Source organism: Diceros bicornis, chromosome 37, assembly GCF_020826845.1.
Source record: "Diceros bicornis minor isolate mBicDic1 chromosome 37, mDicBic1.mat.cur, whole genome shotgun sequence".
Taxonomy (NCBI): domain Eukaryota; kingdom Metazoa; phylum Chordata; class Mammalia; order Perissodactyla; family Rhinocerotidae; genus Diceros; species Diceros bicornis.
This window is the reverse complement of record NC_080776.1, coordinates 16,765,999-16,779,584: the sequence shown is the minus strand read 5'-3', so window position 1 is coordinate 16,779,584 and position 13,586 is coordinate 16,765,999. Positions and strand designations below refer to the sequence as shown.

At 43.9% G+C, this 13,586-nt stretch overlaps 1 protein-coding gene across 1 annotated transcript; it reads left to right on the top strand.

Moving 5' to 3' along the window:
• The first annotated feature begins 8,599 nt into the window (after positions 1-8,599).
• Positions 8,600-8,941, top strand: LOC131399253 (small cysteine and glycine repeat-containing protein 7-like). The gene has a single exon (XM_058533426.1). It carries the CDS (start codon positions 8,600-8,602, stop codon positions 8,939-8,941), a length of 342 nt encoding a protein of 113 aa, XP_058389409.1.
• Positions 8,942-13,586: the final 4,645 nt, after the last annotated feature.

Here is a 13,586-nt window from a genome sequence, read left to right as displayed (position 1 = left end):
CCGGTTGATTTGTGTCATTTTCTCTTCAGCCGATGTGGGTGTTTTCCCTTTCCAGTCGGGCTGATGTTTTTTCCCTTCTAATACTTGACCTATCTAGATCTGTTTGCAGACTATCACCTTTACTATCCTCTATATAATAAAATATACCTTCGGTCCATTTGTTTGGAGTGGAAAGTGTCTTTTACGTCTCCGATCGAATCCCCAAACCTCTCATAACACAGGGAAATATGAACACTGACTAGATGATATTAAAGAATTGTTAATTTTTTCAGGTGTGATAGTAGTTTGTGGTTATGCTTTTGTGAGTCCTTATTTTTAAAGATACAAACTGAAATATTTATTAAATTATATGATACAAGATTCAAATTCAAGTGCCAATTTCTTGAAATAAGTCTCTTAATATATATCTCCAACTGGTTCTGTTTCTCAGGTTGGCCCCTGCCTGATACAGATTTTGGTGTCAGGAGTAGTTGTAGAGGACAGAATCTTAAGGATGAATTTTCTGAGCTGTTTCTGGGTTTTCTGGACCTGGTTATCTAAGCTGGCTACATCTAAAGCCACTAATGAATCTATTTCCAGGTGTAAAGAGGGCACTAGAAGTCATGCCATAATGTGGCTATAGACACACAAAGTATCACCGTTGGATGCTCCTTATCAAAAACAATATTAATTTCCTAGGGCTCTTATAACAAATCACTACAAACTGTGTGGCTCAAAACAATAGAAACTTATTCTCTCACACTTCTGGAAGGTAGAAGTCTGAAATCAAAGTGTTGGCAGGGCCATACTCTCTGAAAGCTCACTCTAGGGGAGGATACTTCCTTGCCTCTTCCTGGTTGCCGGCAGTTGCTGGCAGTTCTCAGCATTCCTTGGCTTGTAGACGCATCACTCCAATTTCCTCCCTCATCATCACTTGGTGCCCTTATTACTGTGTCTGTGTCTCTATGTCTGAGTACCCCTTTTCTTATAAGGAGACCAATAATGTTGGATTTAGGACCTACCCTAATCCAATATGGCCTCATATTAACTTGATTTCATCTGCAAAGTCCCTATTTCCAAATAAAGTCACATTCACAGGTTCCAAGTGAAAATAATCTTTTGGTGGACAATATTCAGCCCAGTATAAATGCCTGTAGAAGATAAGGTTCTGGGTTGCCATGTATTTGTCACCTTAGAAAATTTATTTTAACTGGGGAGTATAACGGAATTGGCTGGTTGTTCCTAACAGTACCGGAAAAAACAGGGGGAAAAAAGGATGAGCTCAGGGCTTCAAATTTCCAGGTCAAGTGCTGCATTAATGCCTTGAAACTTCAGTATCTGCCCTGAAATAAATCCTTATATCCTACAGCCAAAGAGTTGAGCTTTCTGACAACCAAACCCAGAGCCTCATTCTATAAGTGGCTGAATTACAATGCACATTGAATTCCTAACCTTGCAGAATGTCTTCTGATACAGTGAGGGCATTCGTTGGGAAGGAATGGAATCCTGAAAATTGGAAAGGAGACATATGGTCAGATCCCAATGACGCTGGAGACATCTAACCCCTAGATCTGCCAAGTCTTCTTTGCTGGTAGAAGCAGCCCTTCCACCCCTTCCTAAGGAGGTAGTCCAGAAATGGCCTCTCCTGAGGTAGTGCCTCAGGAGAGGCATCGCTGAACCCATCTTTGCTTCTGGACCTATGACTACCCCTCTTTGCTTCTAGACTTCAGTCTCAGCAGGCCCCAAAAGGTGAGGCACAAACTGTGAGCCATGAGAAGATGCACTAGACTCCAAAAGAGCTGCACGCTTCTTCCGATTTTTTGGACAGAAATATGAAGGATATGTCTGGGAATGGATCTTAAGGGTGTGGGATCATGGTAGAAGGAACAGAAAGTTGGATCAAGCAGAATTTGTTGATATGGCTGACTAAATAGAGATTCTGGACTCAATGTTTTAGCATCAGGGGTTAGAAAGGGCTCTAGCAGTTTGGAGCTGAAACGTGGAGCCACAGGTGGCCTACACTAAATAAGTTGAAATACCAGAACTGCCTGAGTATATTCTGGAGGAAGGTATCCAAAGACTTAGGGAAATTATAATGTTAGAGTGGATTTATTATGTAAGATTTGCTCATCCATCTTGGGAGGGTCCAGAGGTCACACCTTTTACCATGACTGTGAGAAATATGTCTGTGAGGGGAGCCTCAGCATTCTCAAAGAATTCTATGGTTGCTTTTCTCTATAAGTCAGAAATTACAGTAGGAACTGTTACCATTGATAGTGCTGACACTTATGGAGTTCCTAGAAAAGAAATAGATGAGCAGCCTACTAAAGTCTTACTTGATCTGTATAAGTGGATGTGTTCTAGTTAATTTTAAGCGACTCAATATTCACTAACAGTCATAATGCAAAACTCTGATATAGCTGCTTTGTGATAATTTGGAGTCCAATGTTTCTAATAGAATAAAAGCTGCCTGAAATTTAATCCACTCAGGAGTATCTGGAATTTAAGTCCAAGGTGAACAAGTTTGAGCTTAGGGAAAGAAATGCTTGGGCATAGGGGGCAGCCCATTGGGAAAATCTTCAAAACATTTTTCTCAGATAAGATATCACATTGAGACAAATGATTTCAGTTTCTACTCTGGCCTCTGTCTCTCTCTGCTGCACGCTGAGTGAACACCTCATATCTATTTTGCAATGCACAAATTCTCTCTTTGATGGTGCTCTCATTTATTTTGTTGCTTGAGTTTTTATTTCAATTCCCAGTTTTTTATTTCCAAGATTTCAAATTGATTGTTTTGATGTCAACCTATTCTTATTTCACTTTTATTTGTTTGTACCCTATAAATCTTTGTTCTTTTCTATTGAAGTCTTTCTTTTATTTATCACTTTAAGGATCCAAACATCTTACTTAAAAGACATTGTCAGTTCTATAACGTCAATTTCATCTGAAATGGATTCATGTTCCAAGCTTTATTTTGTTGTCTTTTCTTAACATGAGATGTTTTCAAATGTGTATTTGTTATTTATTACTACATAACAAATTACCCCAACACTTAGTGGCTTAGAACAACACAAACTTATTATCTCATAGTTTCTGAGTAGGGAATCTGGGCATGGTTTAGCTGGGTCCTCTACCATAGGGTCTCTTACAACTACAGTCAAGGTTTTGACTGGGCTGTGGTCATCTCAAGGCCCGACTGGGGCAGGATCCATGTCCAAGTTCATGTGATTGTTGGCAGGATTCAGTTCCTCATGAGCTATTGAGCCGAGGGCTTCAATTCCTTGCTGGCTATTGACTGGAGACCACCCTCAGTTCCTTGCCATGTGAACCTCTCCATCATGGCAGCCTGCTTCATCAAAGTGTACAAGCCAAGAAATCAAGAGTCTGCTTGAAGATGGAAGCTACAGATTTTTGTAACCTAATCAAGGAAGAGATATCCTATCACTTTTGTGGTATTCTCTTCATTGGACACTAGATCCAGCCAATACTCAAGAGAAGTTGATTACACAAGGCTGTGAACACCAGGAGGCAGGGATCACTGGGGGCCATCTTAGGGGCTTCGTACTATATGGAGTTTTGAAACCTTGTTTGTTGACTCACTTTAAGTGTGAGGTGTTTTGTTGTTGTTTTCATTACCTCTTGCCCTCTCTTCTCATGCAACCCCACTTTGCTTCATCTTGTCTAGAAGTTTTACAGGTATCTTTTCCTGCCCCACCCCTCGGTCCCAAGCCATAGTGGTCATTGGATATCATAGATTATTCTCAAGCCCACAGATGATTTCAGTCAATTTGTGGTCTCAGGGCTGTGCATATATCCTCTCTGGTGGACAGAAGTTTATAAGTCATAGCCCCAGGCAGCAAAGAGCAGTAGATTTTTTTTCAAGACCAAAGGGCCCCCACCCTGGCATCTCACCTCAACAGTGAGGCTGGCTCCAGTCCCCTATCTCCCATGGGATATCTAGTCTCTATTATCATATCCCCAGTCTCCTCGTAGCCTGCTTTCAGGCCCAGAACCCAACAAGAGCATGGCTACAGCTTTGCATTCTGCATTTCCATTCTGTATCTGGTCCACAGAGATATTTATCTTCTTTTTTGAGCTCAGCTATGCTGGTAATCTATTTTATTTTTGTATGTCATTCACCATAGCTTTTTCCTCCCCTTTTTGAACAGAGATCTGAAAATATTGAACCATTGTGATCCAAAATCTCAGCCTACAGTCTCTACTGCTAATAAAACAGCAGAATCTCAACAGTTGGGAAAATCTGTAGAAAATAAGCAGAAAAAAGTAAAACAGGAAAGGGAAGAAGAAGGAGAAGAAGAAGGAAAAAGAAAGAAGTTACTTTGTTGATTTAATTAAATTGAAGTAGTGAAAGAAAAGACTTCCTCCTTTAAAGAAGCATTAAAAACCCCCTTTCCCCTGGGCTTCCTTTAATCAGGCCCTAATTTCATTTATTCCTTTTGCTAAAGATAGCTGAGAAGACACAGGCATTGGGACAGTTTATGGCAATTTAATGTGTTTTATTTAAAAAATGTTTCAAATGTCTTTTATTGACTGTTTCAATATATGGAAAAAATTGAAAAGAAGAAACCTCATACACAAAGAACGGAAAGAGGAGAAGAAAAAGATTGGACATATCAATAAAAGTAGCACATCAAAAGCCCAAATGGTGGTCCCATCACTGAATTCTATATTTGGGTCCTGTTGGGAATGTCCATCTTTGGCTTCTGGGGCAGCTGCTGAAAGGCCGTGTCGTGTTACATCAATACAGGGATTGTATCTGCTGAGGAGACTACACCCTGGGGTGTCAGAGAGGGAAGAGCCTTTGAGACAAAGTGATGTTTCACTGAGGGGAGAAGTTGGTTCACCGGAGACCTGGCCAGAACATCTTATCCAACCTTTGCTTGCAATGATACCATCGCAAGTGTTTTAAAGGCTTTGTTCAAAGATAAATTCTCAAGTTTGAGAACAGATGAACCAGGATTCAGTGCACTCGAACACAACAAAGGCAAAGAGAATGCTTTTTTATGGGCATCTACTTTTTATTTTATTAGGAAATGTGGACAATATCATTTGATAACTAAGAACACAAAAGAAAAAAGAAACCATGCATGTGGACAGGGAAAAGTGGAACAAAGATGAAGCTGACAGGCAGTTAACGTATCCATCAAACCAAATGTTAGGAATCCGGATTTCACTTAGCTGAGTTTAGTGATTTGCACAATTACTCAGGTACTGGGCTGCACTCACATCTTTTCCCTGAGATGTTCCTGTTAGTTTGGAAACTGTTCAGAGGGATGACTTGAGGCACCAAAGAAAGATAGGAAGACAGTCCAGGACCATTGGGTGAGGGAAGAACAGACAGAACGGGAAGGAAGGAAGTCTCACCAACAGAATGGGTGCCAGCAGCACCTGCAGACCAGCCACCTAGCAGCAGCATTGCTTCTGGAAGCAGCTCTTCTGCTGGCAGCAGCCCTGCCCACAGCCACACGAGCCACAGCCACAGGAGCGGCGGCAGCAGCAGACCACGGGGACACTGCAGCAGCCCCCACAGCAGCCATAGCAGCAGGGGCAGCAGCTGGTGCAGCAGCCGACCCGGTAGCTTCTACAGGTGGTGCAGCTGCCACAGCCGCCACCACAGCCACCACGGCCACCACCACAGCCTCCACCACAGCCACCACCACAGACACCACCACAGCCACCACAGCCACCACAACTTCCACAGTCGCAGCACCCCATGCTGTCAGTAGAGAGGAGTCAGGTGAAGTGAGGAGGGAGACTCAGGAGGTGAGGGAGGTCTGATGCTGCCTCCTGCTGTGGGAGGCCCTTATATACCACCTTGGGAAGAGGGAGAGAGAGTGACCTGGGACGCATGACCAGTGGTCACTTCCTCAGGGTTGCGCTTGCAGTTTCCAAATCGAGTTCTCTAAGGCTATTCCTCGTTTACATTCTTATGGGCTATATTTGACCCAATACATTTGCTAATTTTAGCTTTTCTTTTTAAAGTCATTTTAGAAGCAAACCAAGAGATGCTGACATTTTGGAGGAGAGCTTCATTTTCACAGAAACACAGTTTGAATCTTGGAGATTTTGAATGAAGACGACCCTCGATGGCTGCCAGCTCCTTTTCCACTTCTCCTCAATGGTTTTCTCTCCGTCTGTTCAGTTGAAATCATCCTGCTTTAACAGAAACTTCCCAGATGCAGAAGAGCAAATATGAATATCCAAAGTGAACAAGTCAGTTTCTTTCAAAAATGTTCACACCTACTACTTTTGGGGACCTTACAGCTCATTAAATGGGCCATTTTAGTTCTTGTGAGGTTACAAGTTCACAGCTACGTTTCCAAAGAGATTTGGACTATTTGGATTTTTTTTTTTTTTTTAGCTGAGGAAGATTCGGCCCTGAGCTAACATCTCTTGCCAATCTTCCTCTATTTTGTATGTGAGCCACCATCACAGCACGGCCACTGACAGAAGAGTGGTGTAGGTCCATGCCTGGGAACCGAACCTGGGCCACTGAAGCAAAGTGCGCCAAACTCAACCAGTAGGCCACTGGGGCTGGCCCAATTTGCACAGTTTTAAACTAAATGACCCTCTTTTCTTTTTTTTGACCCCAAACATTGTCTATTAAAGGCCATGATCCAGTGCTCCCTTCTCTCACTCTGCTCTCTCTCTCCCTTAGTGCCAACATCCATCCCACAGTTCCAATTTCCACATGTATTTTCCCGAATTAGTTCCCTGAATGTGCGCCTCCAGCTTAGAATCTTCTCCAGACTCCAAATCCGTAGATAGCCAACTTGTGACTCCATCTTCTCCCCGCGGATGTCTCAGGGGCACCTCCAATGTCACAGGCCCCAGACCCAAGTCATATTCTTCCTTCCCCAACCACCAACCACCACCCAAAAAAGCAAATTTTTTTCTCCACGGTTGCTTATCCATCATGTTGGAATCCTTTATAAAAAGGTTATCTCTGGGCCGGCCCGGTGGCTTAGCGGTTAAGTGTGTGTGCTCCGCTGCTGGCGGCCCGGGTTCGGATCCCAGGCGCGCACCAATGCACCGCTTCTCCGGCCATGCTGAGGCCGCGTCCCACATACAGCAACTAGAAGGATGTGCAGCTATGACATACAACTATCTACTGGGGCTTTGGGGAAAAAAATAAATAAATAAATAAAATTATAAAAAATAAATAAATAAATAAAAAGGTCATCTCTGAATCCTTCCTTTCTCTCAGCCCCCTATCTAGTCTTTCACCAAATTCTGTTGATTTTGCCTCCTTAAAAGCTCTCAAACCTATTCACATATCTCGAGATCCACTAAACCCCTCGCCCCAGCTCAAGCACCATCCTGAGCAGTTGAAATGCTCTCTTTGGTCCACTTATCACAGAAATGGTTTGAGATCATTGATAACAATGCCAATCAGCTCTAGGGACATTACAGTATTTCCTCTCACTCAAATTCCTGAAGAACAGTCCTACCAGATTGGGAAAATGGGCTCTGAGCAGCAAGCTTTACAAAATAAAGCTTGGGGGATCTGGGGGTCACCAAATATCCCCATCAAGGTCCTCTGAACTCTCAGTGATGACCAGAGATGCTCCTACATCAGCACATGTGATGGAGAGCCTGCCTGCACTCTCATTTTTCTTGTGTTTTTACAGCCTCCTTGTTGGCCACCAGCCCTCAAATCCCACCAGGATCCACAGCTACGTGATTCTCCTCGTAGCGACGAGCTACTTTTCCCCCCACCTCAGCCCCTCCCTACTTCTCTGGCCTCTGAACCTGCACTCCTCTCCTCGAGGGACCCACCCTGCTCTCAAAATCGCCTCGGTCAGGCTACTCAACACAGCAGTGTTTCAGACACCAATTGGCATCATTTACTCAAGCACAAACGTTAGTTCCTCATCCAAAGCAAAATATACCAAGAATTACATCATCAAATGCAGACTCTCAAGTTATTTTTGTTTTTAACGTAATCATGACAGCCTGGGTGTGAGAAGACAAATCACAAAGGTATGCTTCAAATGCAGGGAGTTAACATCTCCAGCCTCAGCAGTTTCTACTGGTCAACAAACATAAAGATGGCATCTGGCCTTGGCAGTGGCCTCTGGATCTGTTGCCATTTTCACATCTCCAACTCCCAATGTTATGTCTATTGCAAGCTCTTTGAGGTCACTGTCCCCACCCCCTCGGAGCTCACAGATCACCCAGCCCAGCAGCTGCCTGATGATGTGTGTGTCTGCGAGTCCTGCCAACAGCTCACACACAGCCATGCTCCCCGGGCATCGTGGGAAGACAGCGAAGTCTCCCCCTTCCTGTTGACAGCCTGGTTCCCAGAATGCTTCCCTAAAACTTTTAGGCCTTTTTTATTCACATTGGAATACAGTTTTTTGAAAAAAATAAACAAAACTGAAAATGTGAGGAAGACATCTGAAAGGGAAGTAAATGAGAGATGATGGGATTCTCCCATGACCACTGAGCCAAATAGCAACAGGGAAGTGGTCACGTGTCTTCCCCCCCATCCCCAGAGTTGGTATATAAGGGCCTCCCCCAGCAGAAGGCGGCATCTGACCTCCCTTACCTCCTGAGTCTCCCTCCTCACTTCCCCTGAGTCCTCTCTACTGACACCATGGGGTGCTGTGGCTGTGGAAGCTCTGGGGGCTGCGGTCGTGGCTATGGTGGTGGTGGTGGTGGCTGTGGTGGTGGCTGCGGTGGCTGTGGTGGTGGCTGCGGTGGTGGCTGCGGTGGTGGCTGTGGCAGCTGCACCACCTGTAGAAGCTACCGGCTCGGCTGCTGCACCAGCTGCTGCCCCTGCTGCTATGGCTGCTGTGGGGGCTGCTGCAGTGTCCCCGTGGTCTGCTGCTGCCGCCGCTCCTGTGGCTGTGGCTCGTGTGGCTGTGGGCAGGGCTGTTGCCAGCAGAAGGGCTGCTGCCAACAGAAGGGCTGCTGCCAGAAGCAACGCTGCCACTAGGCGGCCTGGCCTCTGGGCAGATGCTGCAGGTAACCGTGCTGTAGGTAACACTTCCCCCTCCCCTTCTGTCTGCTCCTCTCTGACTTGTAAGTCAAGTCACAAGCACAACTTGAGCCTTTTCACTAGCCCATGGAAATCTCACATTTCTGTAACTTCTGTGATCCTGCCTGCATTTAATAAACACCAACGAAAGTAATAAATGTGCAGTCTTCTCTGTCAATTACCGTTCGAAACATGTCCTCTACAAAATAGAGTCAAGATAATTAATGTTCCACTTTCTTAAAATGTCTCTAACTTTGTGTTTATGTCCTGTTTTTATAACTGCATTGTCATCTCTGTATACACAAAGCAACTATCTTAATAAATTACACTAAATCAGCTTCAGAGAGTCATGTCTTTTTCTCTTTCCAGTTTCTAAACTGTCTGTCCATGGGGGAAAAAAATGCGTTTTGATCCCAACAGAGGAGGCAGACGTTATATATGCAAAGGCAAAAATGAATCAAAAACTAGATAAATTGTTTGCGATAGATGTAGGTGGACTAATGAGTGATTAATCCATTGTGGGTTTATCAAGAAGTGAAGGACTTAGGGGCACCTCCTCAATCTTAGCACTCAATGTCACGAACTAAACTTTCCCCAAATCTCTCCCTTAATACAATCCGAGCAACAGAAGTCTGAATGTGTGAATATTTGTTCAGACCCTGCATGGTCATGGGATCACTTAGGAGCATGGTCACTTTTGAGGCACATTGTTTATGATGGTCGCTTTTTGTCTACTCCTAGAGTCATTTTCTTTGCATGTTGATCTTGATTGTCATGGCCCCATTGCTGAGAATTACTTCAAAGTGCAACAAAAACACATAGGTCTCATCCCATTTCTTTGCCCATTAGCTCTACAGTCCATGTGTGCCTTCCGTTCAGCCATCACCCCTCACTAAGCATCTATATCCTCCAAATCAGCTCTCGTGGAGCCAGGCAACACAGTTCAGCTCTAGCCATAGCAGGCAGCATGGAAGTCTGAGTATCAGCCACTCCAACCTACAATATCAGCTTTCAGTTGTAACATAAGAAGATGAGCATTAGATTCAAAATAATCATAACGGGCAACTTTCATCCCATCCCTTCAGCATTCTCTGAAGGATTCCACAATCACGATAAAATGTGTCCCCAAACACGCCTCCTGTTAATTTCCCATAGTGCTCCCTGGCCCTCTTCTGTGTAGATTCCAGATGCTTCATCCATGGTGGTTGGTTTAGCAGCAAAGTAAGAGGGGAAGGAAGCAGGGGCTCCCAGCTGGGTTGGGCGGTGGGAAGCAGAGCACCTTGGGTGTGTCTCCCAGGAGAAGGACATTCTTGCACCAACCCGGTAAGGCCCTCATGGTGTGTTTCCTTGTCACTCTAAGCAGAACCCGACATAAGATAGATGCTTAAACAGGTTGAACTAACCAAATGGAGTGAAATAGCCAAAGGAAATGTGAGTTGAGTAACCATTTCAGATAAGACTTCCAATAGGGGTCTTCCTTCCCTCTTGGAATTCAGAAGCTAGTGTTTGAGGAAGAGGGTGTGAAATGAGCCTCCCCACATTCTAAGTGGACAAGGTAGGTTTGGGCACCCACCTGACTCTGTTTCTATTTCTTTTTCCACCTCCAAGAGCCCTGAGCCTCTAGTGCCTTCTGGCTACTCAGCACCCCTTAGTTACCCTCAGCCTCTAGGATTTATCCTTGGGGCCCCCACCCTCTGACTCATCCTCTCCCTCCCAGACCCCACCCTTAGAACCACCTCTGGTCCCATGGCTGTTCTCAGCGTGGAGGGAGGGGTCAGGAGAGACGCCCAGGTCCGTCTCTCACCCAGCTTTTCCTCACTGACAACTCCTTGAGGCAGTTTCCCCACAAAGTAAGATTGACTGGCACAGTTCTGGGACATGCAGCCCCTCCCAGCAATGAAGATGTAACACTTCTTAGGCTCCTGCTCTCCCTGTCCCGCTCACTGGAAATATGAGTTTGTTTTCAGTCAGTGTGAGTAGAAAACATGGGGCTGTCTGAATTTGCTGAGGCGTCATTACTGAATGTTCACATTGATTTGTGAGAAAAGGACCCAGGCAGCAGGGTGAACCAGTGACAGTTACTGAACGTTTATTTCGCAGGTTCCAGAGGGAGACACAAAGTCACAATTCCTCCAGTTAAATGGGTAACAATTTGACATGTAAAAGAAGACAAGTGTAAATCCATAAGAGCTACTGAAAAAAAAAAAAGTAAGGGCATGTTATACGGAACATAGATCACTAGCAAAATCACGTGAATGAAGGACAAAGCATGTGACATCTCTGTGTTTTGTTAGTCTTTTGTTATGGACTGAATTGCGTCCCCCTAAAATCCACATGTTGAAGTCCTAACCCCCAGTACCTCAGAGTGTGACTATATTGGGAGGTAGGATCCTTAAAGAGGTAATTAAGTTAAAAGAAGGTAATTAAGGTGGGTCCTAAACAAATATGACTGGTGTCCTTATAAGAAAAGGAAATTAGGACACAGACACGCACAGAGGGAAGACCATGTGAGGACACAGTAAGAAAGTGGCCATCCGCAAGCCAAGGACAGAGGCTGCAGAAGAAACCAAACCTGCTGACACCATTATTTTGGACCTCCAGCCAAGGAACTTGGACTTGATCTTGGACTCCCAGCCTCCAGAATTGTGAGAAAATAAATTCCTGCTGTTTAAGCCCCCCAGTCTTTGGTATTTTGTTATGGTGCCCCCGGCAAACGAATAAACTCTTTTGGTCACATGCGATGAATGTCAATGATACAAATGTGTTTGCGTGGGAGCTGAACTGTGGGCCTAAAGAGAAGCTGTGGCTTAGGTGAATCTGTGTAATGAATCATCCTTGATGTTTAAATGAAAGAAACGTGCTGCTGTTGTATCCACAATGTGGCACGTGGCTGCAGTGTGGTTCCTGGCTCTCCTTGACACACTCAGCTCTTTCTTCCTCCTCTTGAGCATGGCCCACACTAATTCCCACCACTTGAAGCTACTGTGAAATTCACAAGGAAATCAGACAGGTTCTACACATGGGGCTTTGTGATGGAGGTTGGCCAGCATAAGAAGAGCACTCTGCCTGCACACATCTGCTTCTCACCTTAGTTGGTGAACGGTTGTAGGTTCCTCTCTGTCATCTGATTGAGAATTTGGGTCCTTGTTTAGGCTATCTGAATAATTAGCATAAATATGGTCTGTGTCCCTTACTATGAGAAATTTATAGGTAAGGCCTATAAGGATTTGAAAACTAAGAGAATACTATCAGATTGAAAAATGAAAATATTTGCTGAGCTCAATTGAACTACAGAAATATTCTCTTTAAATTGTGATCCATCATTTTCTTGCAGTACTTGGTCCATCTGAGAAGCTCGTGCCTGTGGCAAAGGGATGAGGAAAATTATTGCAAAGACAATGATGGCTGACCTTCACCTTGCAGTGACAAGAGCCTCTGCCACTCTCTGGCTCTGGTCCAAAATAGACCAAATGTGACGGAGAGACGATACACTGAGAAGTCTGTAGGGAACAAGACGCCACAAGATTCAGTGCTATGAAGCCATTCTGGATGTTTCCAAGAAATATCTTCCCACCTCTTATGGAAATACCCACAGCAAGTGTCACACTTGTCCTCAGATACAATTCTTTGTGCACAACCCATCCCACCCAAAGACACCCCAAGGCAGGATCTGCTCCATCTTTGAACTGGCCTCGGCACTTCAGACCTGCATTTATATCTAGGAGTTTCTCAACAAACATTTGTCAACAGAAAGCAGACTCTTCTAAAATATTTAAATCCTTCTAAATACTATTCATGATATGAATCATAAAATATCATTTATATTTTAATTTGTGTCTTCAAAGTGAATGATGGTTATTGAGGATTAACTATGGTCTAGTTTTCTCTAGGTATAAAAGAAATAGATCCTACCCATATAATGGTTTTCTTATCAGGAATGGACTACCACAGTCTGGCCAAAGGACGCAGCTTAGCTGACTACTCAAGGCCCCTCTAGGCTTATGAGTCTGAAAAATGGAAAGAAATCAACAGAAACATAAATCATGGTTTAAGTTATTAAGTAAGATCTGAAATGAATTTGGAAGAAACCCCAAGCCTTAACAATACCCCAATTGAGGTTAAATTAATTTAGACAGAAAAGCAAAAAGCAATTCACTTGAAAAGAACCAGTGAGGCCCGAGGCTGGTGCAAGACAACCAAGATAAATCCCACATCCACCAATGCTAACTCATTTTTCACAACCTGATGGCATTATTTTTTGTAATTAGGGAGATAGAAAAGCTAACCTAATAACACTAAAGTTCTAAATGTGCAGTGCTGGCTGAATTTATAGAGAAAAAAAATTAAAAGGCCTGCACTGCATGGGTGGAGCTCTGCCCTCCAAGCAAAGAGTAAATGGCGCTAGTAGGTGGAAATCTAAAGCAATTCAGTCATCTGCATTTTGATTGTAGGTATGTTTCTGAAAATTTGTTGAAATTGGTTCTTTGTGAATAAAACAGGGTTTTTTTTAATGAATTAGGGAAACTTGTCTATCTGCAAACAAAGCTGTCACCTCAATATAAAATCCAAATTGTAGATAAAGCCACACTCTCAAGTGTTCTGT

What these genes read in the sequence shown, in the direction of transcription:
- LOC131399253 (XM_058533426.1), top strand. Translation starts at nt 8,600, where the DNA reads ATGGGGTGCTGTGGCTGTGGAAGCTCTGGGGGCTGCGGTCGTGGCTAT.